This window comes from Propithecus coquereli, unplaced genomic scaffold (genome assembly GCF_000956105.1).
Source record: "Propithecus coquereli isolate 6110/MARCELLA unplaced genomic scaffold, Pcoq_1.0 Scaffold490, whole genome shotgun sequence".
Lineage (NCBI taxonomy): Eukaryota > Metazoa > Chordata > Mammalia > Primates > Indriidae > Propithecus > Propithecus coquereli.
In genome coordinates, this window is record NW_012150730.1 from 48,490 (window position 1) to 57,682 (window position 9,193).

The 9,193-nt window shown below is 45.7% G+C and overlaps 1 protein-coding gene across 1 annotated transcript; it reads right to left on the reverse strand.

Moving 5' to 3' along the window:
• Positions 1–543: 543 nt before the first annotated feature.
• On the reverse strand, positions 544–3,215 carry LOC105819596 (zinc finger protein 418-like). Its single transcript, XM_012655876.1, has 2 exons — positions 3,130–3,215; positions 544–1,789 (listed from the first exon to the last, which is right to left on the reverse strand). The coding sequence occupies exons 1-2, from the start codon at positions 3,161–3,163 to the stop codon at positions 579–581; spliced, it is 1,245 nt and encodes a 414-aa protein (XP_012511330.1). The 5' UTR covers positions 3,164–3,215; the 3' UTR covers positions 544–578.
• Positions 3,216–9,193: the final 5,978 nt, after the last annotated feature.

Genomic DNA, 9,193 nt, shown 5'->3' on the forward strand with positions numbered 1-9,193 from the left:
AAAAAACCACATCAATACATGTCAGTAGACAGATTCTCATCTAGAGGACATAGAGAAGGAAAACTTATATGCACTAAAAATATTTATGATATTCAATTTGGGCACCTGGCACCCTCATAAAGGATCTCCTCCAGTGTTACACTCAACAATAAATAACATTCCCTGTACATCTATGTTGCTTTTCTAATGGGAATGTTCTGGTAACCAATGAGAGAAGGCTGAAGGCTTTCTCACATTTATTGCACTCAAAAGTCACTTCTGCAGTGGGAGCTCTCTTGTATGGAATGAAGCTAGCCTTTTGGATAAAGAATACCCCCCACAGTTGTCACAATCATAAAGCTTTGTTCCAGTGTAAAGTTTCTGATCTTGAAGCACAGAGGTTTGTCTAAAGAATCCCTCAAATTTATTTCACATGTAACGATTTTGCTAGTGTAAACTCTCCCATGTCCAGTGATAGCAGAGCTTGGGTAAATTTTTTTCCACTTTCACTGCACTCTTAAAGTCTTTCTCCAGTGTGAACCTTCCTGTGTTTATTGAAACTGGATGTTTCAGCAAAGGATTTCCCACATTCACTGCATTCATAAGGCTTTTTCTCCAATGTGAATGGTCTGATGCTGGAGGAGGGAAGAACTGCGATGAAATGATTTTCCACACTCCCCACATTCATACGGTCTTTCCCCAGTGTGAATTCTCCTGTGTTTAATGAGACTGGAGCTTTCAGCAAAGGATTTCCCACATACACTACACTCATAAGGCTTTTGCCCCGTGTGAACTCTCTTATGAACATAAAGTGCAGAGCTGGAGAGAAATGATTTCCCACATTCATTGCATTCATATGGCCTTTGTCCAGTGTGAACTCTCCGGTGTATATTAACACAGTTCTTATGGCTAAATAATTTCCCACATTCCTCACATTTATAAGGCCTTTCTCCAGTGTGAACTCTCTTGTGCACAAGGAGATGAGACTTCTTGTTAAATGATTTCCCACATTCCCCACAATTATAAGGTCTTTCTCCAGTGTGAAGTCTCTGGTGTTCGGTGAGGTGGGACTTGTACCTAAATGATTTTCCACATTCCTTACACTCATAAGGCCTTTCTCCAGTGTGACCTCGTTGATGTTGAATGAGGTTGCCCTTTTGACGAAAAGATTTCCCACATTCTCCACATTCATAAGATCTTCTTCCAGTGTGAACTCTCTGATGATTACTGAAGCTTTTCTTTCCACTATAGGATTTTCCACATTCACTGCACACATAACATCTTTCACTAGGGAGAAGTCTCTCGTGCTGAGCAAGCATGTATTTGGAACTGGAGACTTCCATGGACTGTCCACAGCTATTATGAGTTTTTTCCCCCTGTGGGGGTGGCCCACACTTAGTTTCACTGCTTGACTTCTGCTCAGTGTGAGTTGCCTCATTCTGGAGTAATCCCAAGTCTTTCTCAACCTGACTGAAGATAAATGACTTCACTGCCACGTAGGACTTACAGCTCTTTAAAAATGATGCTCCTCGGACAATGCTTCTGCAGGGTTTCTCTTGCTGTTTCTGGCACGGATGGAGATTTGTACTGTCATACAATTTTTCCCCACACCTATTCAGTTTCTCCCTGCAATGCACTCCCTGATGCCCATCCAAGTGCACAGTGTGTCTCAACATCGGGACACACATTTCACAGGAGTGGGCCTTTTTGGGAGGCAGTTTTGTCCTAGGTGTCCTGACTGGAGACGCTCCTAGTATAGAACTGTTCTGCTTAGAAGGTGTCGCCTCATCTTCAGCTCCACACCAACCACCTGAGAGCAACAAAATATTGGTGAAGTACAAGTTACTTCCGGTGGAAATGCATAGCCCACTCACACGTGTGTCTGCCAAATTAAGGAATTAGCCCATGGAAATATCTGCAGGAATAGAGTGCTGAACTCAGACTGAAGATAGGGTGGCTTAGCACTACTGAGGTATAAAGGTCACAGAAGGTATGAGGCCATATCATGTGCAGGCATCAACCATACATGCAACAGAGCACATAAAGACAGGGTTTGCAACTACTTTCTGTGCAAAGAACTTGTCTGCAGGACCTTATCTGATGACACGTGAATGCTATATAGTGGGACATGTCCAGGCCTGAGAAAATATGACTACCACACAGCAGCTGTTGGTCAGGGACAGTTTAACAATGGGTACCAACTTCAAAACACAAAATATACAAGCCAAAATTGGAGTATGCTGCAAACAGAGATGTAAGAAAAATGCGTGAGACATGGAGTCCATGGATGGGAAGGTTAATCTCGGGATGGATGTAATAGCAGAAATGATAAGGTGTAGAACCAACAATTCTGAAAACTCTCAAGAATGGGGAAGACAGAAATAGTGTGTGTCTCCTTGTATGGCCACAGAAATACTAGTCAAATAAAATAATTTTCTGATATGATTTGAACAGAGCCTTGACATCGTGCCCTCCTCCAGGTTGCTAATCCTCTGGGACAGGCTCCCTCTGAGCCCATCACCTTGAGGATGCATTCATTTGTATCTTCAGGACCATCCTACCATCACCATGACCAAGTACATGGACCTGGATGATAGGGTCCCATGACAGGAAATGATAGGACAGATGAACAGCCAACAGTGGCTCAAAACAACTCAGCATGGGACAGCCCACAGGAGAGGAAACTAAGTATTATAAAGAGAAGCGCTAAGGAGCGTCTTGCAAGAACAGCTATGGTCTGTGTAGGCAGTGACAATGTCACTGATGGCAATTCCTGCCACAGGAAGGCATGAAGAAACGTCAACTAGGGAAAGGAAGCAGAACCTGGGCACACAGGAGTCTTATATCTGGACAAAGTCATCCAGACAGCCAGAGGGCAAGCAAGGTGGAATGCATTAGGGTGACTCCAAGAATCCCGACCCTCAATCCTTCCCTGGGAGCCTGAAGTGAAGCAGGTGTTGGGGCTGCTCAAAGAGAAGAGAGGGAGGTATACACACCTCACTCTTACCAACTACAGAACCTACCCACAGAACTGAGGGAGGACACTGTGTCCATCCATGGTTCTGATATGAGAAAGACATTGTAGCCAATGCGGAAAAAGGGAAGGGGCAGAGACTAGATCAGGTCACAGGATGAGTGTGAGGGCCTTACCCAGGGAGGACAAAAGTGCCACAGTCTCCAGCATCACGTCACGGTACAGGCATCTCTGAACTTCGCTAAGGAGACTCCATTCCTCCCGAGAAAAGTTTACAGCCACATCCTCAAAGGTCACAGAGCCCTGCTATGATGGGGAAAGATGAATCCATAAGCAGCCCCTATGGTGAGGTTCCACAATCCATCTCTCCCACACATCAACCCTTGCCCACCTTCTCCCAGGGTCCCTAACTCAAGACTAGAAACTAGGCCCGTTGATGCCTTTGTGTCCTCATGGGCCCAGTGATCATGGGATAGAGCCATCATCAACAAGAAACAGGTGGACAAAGAGATATCTATGCTATGGTCCCGACATACAAAGGATCCACCCTCCTGACAAGCAATTTCTGTTATGGCTGAGGTCATGTAACTCTTGATATAGTATTCCAGGTCTATCAGACAAATTCCCTCTCAAAATACACCTCATTCTTTAGACTGCAAAGACACATGGCTGTGGCCATCCACACTTGACTGGCCCCCACCAGCAGCCTCTCTCTAGCCTCACTAGAGGTTGAAGTATTTTAATGCCCTGCTTTTTTTCTACTGGTGGAGGGTGGGATTCTCACTCTAGGGTAATAGTGATGGTCAAACACATGACATCCTACAATGGACAGATACCATCAACAGCAATTTACAAATCAAATATACTCACAGCCTGGGAGAAAAGAATACCACTCACCACAGAGGGCCACACAGAACTTGCACTATGGATAACAATCAGCAACCAGAGAGTGTCTTTTGCAAGCTCTGTAGGATGAAGACGGTGTGATGATCCCTGATTCCCCTGGAAGGATGCAACTGGCTTGTTTGAATATCTTTGGGAATAGGGATGGAATGGAAACTGACAATAAAGTATAATAACCAAGAACTCTGCCTGGTCCCCTTGATGAAAAGGTTTATTAAGCCTAGGATACATTATCTAAGACAGCAGAGTGAGAATGGCATTTGAACTCAAGCCATTCGAGGTTGTGCCAGTCTCACCACACGTCAAGGTGTGACATCATATTCAGGCTTCATTTTTGGCCTCACACCACAATGTGGTTGACAGCATGCAGAGTATGTTTGGCAACTTCAAAAAGGATACAATATTACCACACAATGCCCATGGTTCCCACCAGAAGTGGCAGTCTCAAATCATTCTATGAAGGTATCCTTGCATAGTTCTGTAGCCATACAGATCTACATGTGGTTCCAGATATCCATGGCCTTATACCTTTTTTTTTGAGACAGAGTCTCGCTCTGTTCCCTGGGCTAGAGTGCCATGGCAGCAGTGTAGCTCATAGCAACCTCAAACCTGGGCTCAGGCAATCCTCCTGCCTGAGCCTCAGGAGTAGTTGGGACTACCAGTGTGTGCCACTACGCCCAGCTAACTTTTTTTTCTATTTTTAGTTGCCAGACTAATTTCTTTCTATTTTTTTTTTAGTAGAGATGGGGTTTCACTCTTGCTGAGGCTGGTCTGGAACTCCTGACCTCAAACAATCCTCCTGCCTCAGGCTCCCAGAGTGCTAGGATTACAGGTGTGAGCCACCATGCCCAGCCTATACCACTTCTTTGTTGCCCTGCCTGACCCCTCAACAACAACGACTTTCCTCTGTCCACCTAAAGCCATTTAAAACCCAGTCCCATTGGTCATACACCCCAGGCCTACTGACTTTCACAGATGACCACAGTTCTCCCTAACCATATCCACCAGGCTGAATGGAAACCGCCCCCCCACCACACACACATCAAGCACAAAACTGTCTCAAAATCTTGGGGAGCCCAAAGAGTGGTGAATAAGCACTAATACCAGCCTGAGTGTCATCTTCCCACAATTACTGACGTGCTTTTGCATGTGTCTCACATCTATTCTCTTCTTGGAACCCTGTATCTTCTGCTACACTATGCTGTCTGATACATTCTACCTTCATAGTCACTTACCTCCCTCTCCTGTGCTCAAGAAGGCCAATAAGGTCACAAACGGACTCAAGCAAGAGATCTAGTCCTTAACCTCCAACCATCTCTTCTTGGCCACCTAATAGCTTTGCCACGATTATCTGAACACTACCCCTCCTAAATGTGACCCATGGCTAACTTACCTTAGTCAATACATTAGCTACTATATAACGGATGTCTCCAATATCAATGTCTTCCCAGATAGCCCACCCTGTATGTCTAGTTACCTATTTAATGTCTCCACTTAATTGCCTCTGAAATGTCTCAGGCTTAACATGCCAAAAGAACCCTCCTGCTATCCCCAATGAATATTATACCAAATACCAACTTGTTCATCATAGTTGATGCAGCTCCCATTGTTACAGGTGCTAAGATCAAAAAACCTAGGATATACCTGCTCCCTCTCTTACAGGCCCTCACCATCCATATTAGGAAATACTAGATGCCCTTCTACAAAATATGAATCTTGAATCCAGCCACATCTCCTTAGCCTTGAAGCTCGTCCATTAACCCCTCACATGGCTTATGACAGAAGCCTCAACTCTGATCTTCCATCTGCCTCCCTCAACCGCAGTCTATTCTCCAACATGCAGCCCAAATGGAGCCTATGGACAGAGGCAATTGTGGTAATTTCACCTCCCCTCTCGGATCAGTTTTACCTCTAAGCATTTGAAATCCAGCATTAACTCCCAGGTTAACCTTACAAGTATATTTACATCAGTTCACAGAAATGGGAATACCTCCATATAACCTGTGTCATAAACTTAGGATCCTAGGTTTGGGGCTTCTCCAGGGTCCCAAGAGCAAAGGATTGAAAAAAAAAGCCACATAAGAGTCTCAGGATACCACAATCTACAGAACATGTAGGTGGGGCTTAAGGGCCAGTGAGGGAATGGTACACCCTCCACTTCCATGTCTGGGTTTCTCAAGCGCTTCAGCAGCCATGACTACTTGATAGACGAAGCAAACTTTATAGGAATGTGCTCCTGATGGGATCTGATAAACTCAGGCCTCACTGTACCCTTTCTTGGCCTTGGAACCAGGTGACCTGGAGCTGATTGTCTGACCTCAGTTCCTCAGTGTAAAATGTCATCTCTTACCACCTATGTGATTTACAACAAAGATTCAACCTCTCAGTGCTTCAAGGTCCTCATCACCTCTATCCACTTTGCCCATGTCCCTTCTTTATTCCAAACTCTCCAAGGCTTCTAGCATCCTCACAATGAAAGTACAAATTTCAACCTGCTCTTCAGGAGTAACTCCGCCTCACACCTTGTCCCGACAGGCACACGTCGATCCCAGGTTCCAAAGTATTCGCATGTGCCGGTCCCTCTGCCTCTCACACTCTTCCACATCCCATCCCACTGGATGTGAGAAAAAGGGACCCCCCACCAGGAGCGCCTCACTGTCCCAGACACAGGGGTCCACGCTGAAGAGATGTGAGCAGGTACACCTCACTCGGGACTTTGCGACTTGGGTGAAGATGGAGAGGAGAGGGGGCAGTCAGGGCGTGGCAGACACAACAATTACCTGAGCCGGGTCCCTCACCTCCGCCGCGGCCATTGGACTACGTGGGCGGAGCGGGGCCTGAAGAGGCGGGAGACCCGGGCAAGGACCCGGCACGGAGTCGCTCTCCTGGAACTCGCGCGGGTCAGGCTGGGTGCCTTCACGGAGCCTCAGAGCCGCCTCTGTGCAGGAAGGACAACTCCTCTCCACCGTCTGGCCCGGTCACCTCGGTCCCCACCCAGAGCCCCCGCACTCTCACCAGACAACCACACCCAACACCTACCAAAATGGCCGATCCTCGAGGACGCCGGAAGTCCCGCCCGGACGTTACGAGCGCGCACGGAAACGCTTTTTCTCTGAGCCTTCACTGGCTCCTTTGCTTTGTCTTTCGAGGCAGAGCTTTCTGGGTAATGTAGTTCCCTCCTGTCCCGATGCCGTCAAGGGGCTCCTGGAAGGTGCTGTGCAGACAGAGTCTACCTGAAGGGCCTCTCCTTAAATGGCGCCACTGTGTCCTAGGGCAGAGGATGGTCTCCCCTCTCCTTAAAAGGCCACATTAAAATTCTGGGGGATTACTGTCTGTAACTAATCACCGAAGTGTTTGGAAAAATGTCATTTCAGGCCAGCGCAGTGGCTCAGACCCCTAATCCTTGCACTGTGAGAGACCAAGGGGAGAGGATCGCTTGAGGCCAAGAGTTAGAGACCAGCCTGAGCAAGAGCGACACTGTCTCTACAGAAAATAGAAAAATTGTCCAGGTATGGTAGTGCATACCTGTAGTCCTAAATACTGAGGAGGCAGAGGCAGGAGGATAGCTGAGGCCTAGGAGTTCAAGGTTACAGTGAGCTATGATCACACCACAGCACTGTAGCCAGAGGACAGAGAGAGGCTGTCTTAGGGAAATTAAAAAAAAAAAAAAGTCACTTCAGATTTGGGGAATCTCAAGCTCCCAGACACTAAAAATATTATTCAGCATGCTCTCAAAGGGTACAAATGCAAACTCACATATAATTTCATACAGTTCTTCAGACACAAAATGCCTCCACTGGAAACAGAGGCTAATAAGTATTATTGTATTTTTTTTTCTTTTTGAGACAGAGTCTCACTCTTTTGCCTGGGCTAGAGTGAGTGCCGTGGCATCAGCCTAGGTCACAGTAACCTCAAACTCCTGGGCTCAAGCAATCCTCCTGCCTCAGCCTCCCGAGTAGCTGGGACTACAGGCATGCGCCACCATGCCTGGCTAATTTTTCCTGTATATTTTTAGTTGTCCAATTAATTTCTTTCTATTTTTAGTAGAGACGGGGTCTCGCTCTTGCTCAGGCTGGTTTCTAACTCCTGAGCTCAAACAATCCACCTGCCTCGGTCTCCCAGAGAGCTAGGATAACAGGCATGAGCAACCACGCCCGGCCAGTATTGTTGTATATTAATTCAAATGGCTGCACTTGGCAGGTTTAGAGTCTGTTTTTTGTTTCTGTTGTTTGTCAACGAAAAGAGAGAACTACTGATAGGGCCATGACAAGGAAGATAGAGGAGAGATCTTGTGTTCTCCTAAAGCATAAGTACAAAGGTGAATCTTTGTACTTTACACAGTGAACAACTCTTCTGCCTATATAATGAATTGTAGCATCCAATTCATTGAGCAAAACTTTTATTCACTTAATATCCCTTACTTGATATCCTAATTTATATTCAATCCCTTTTAGGAATCTGACATCAGTATGAGAAAAAGAACAATGAAGCAGATGGTATCTTAGTATTGGTAATAGCTACTGTCTTCAAACGTGATGCTCAATACCTGAAGATATTGAGAGCATTTTAAATCCTTTGAGTTCATGTCATTGTTGGGAAGTGATTATTATTTATTTCTGTGGTGTCAGCAGGGAATGTTCTATATGAGGAATTAATATTACAGCAGAAGAATAGTTGTAAAATGCAAATCACAAAAACCTATCAACAATGGCTACATATTGATTGAGAAGGTTAACAGAAATAACCATGTTGAAACCTCAGTGGATGGTGAAATATTTAACACTTCAGAGAAGTTTTAGTGGTGATGTCTAATTTGAGATGGATTAAAATCAGCACATGATTAGAATGGTCACCTTGATGGTTTTGTCTCCAAAATGAGACTCTTCATTTTTTTTTTTTTTTTTTGAGACAGGGTCTCACTCTGTTACCCAGGCTAGAGTGCCGTGGCATCAGCCTAGCTCACAGCAACCTCAAACTCCTGGGTTCAAGCAATCCTACTGTCTGAGCCTCCCAAGTAGCTGGGACCACAGGCATGCGCCACCATGCCTGACTAATTTTTTCTATATGTTTTTAGTTTTCCAGCTAATTTCTTTCTATTTTTCTTTTTCTCGCTCTTGCTCAGAGTGGTCTTGAATTCCTGAGCTCAAACAATCCTCCCACCTTGGCCTCCCAGAGTGCTAGGATTACAGGTGTGAGCCACTGCACCAGGCCGAGATTCTTCATTCTTGAAGGCATTGAGCAATACCAGCATGGAGGTGAGAACTGTGCCTGTAATCTCAGCTACCAGGAGACTGAGGCAAAAAAATGGCTTGAGCCCAGGAGTTTGACATCACACTG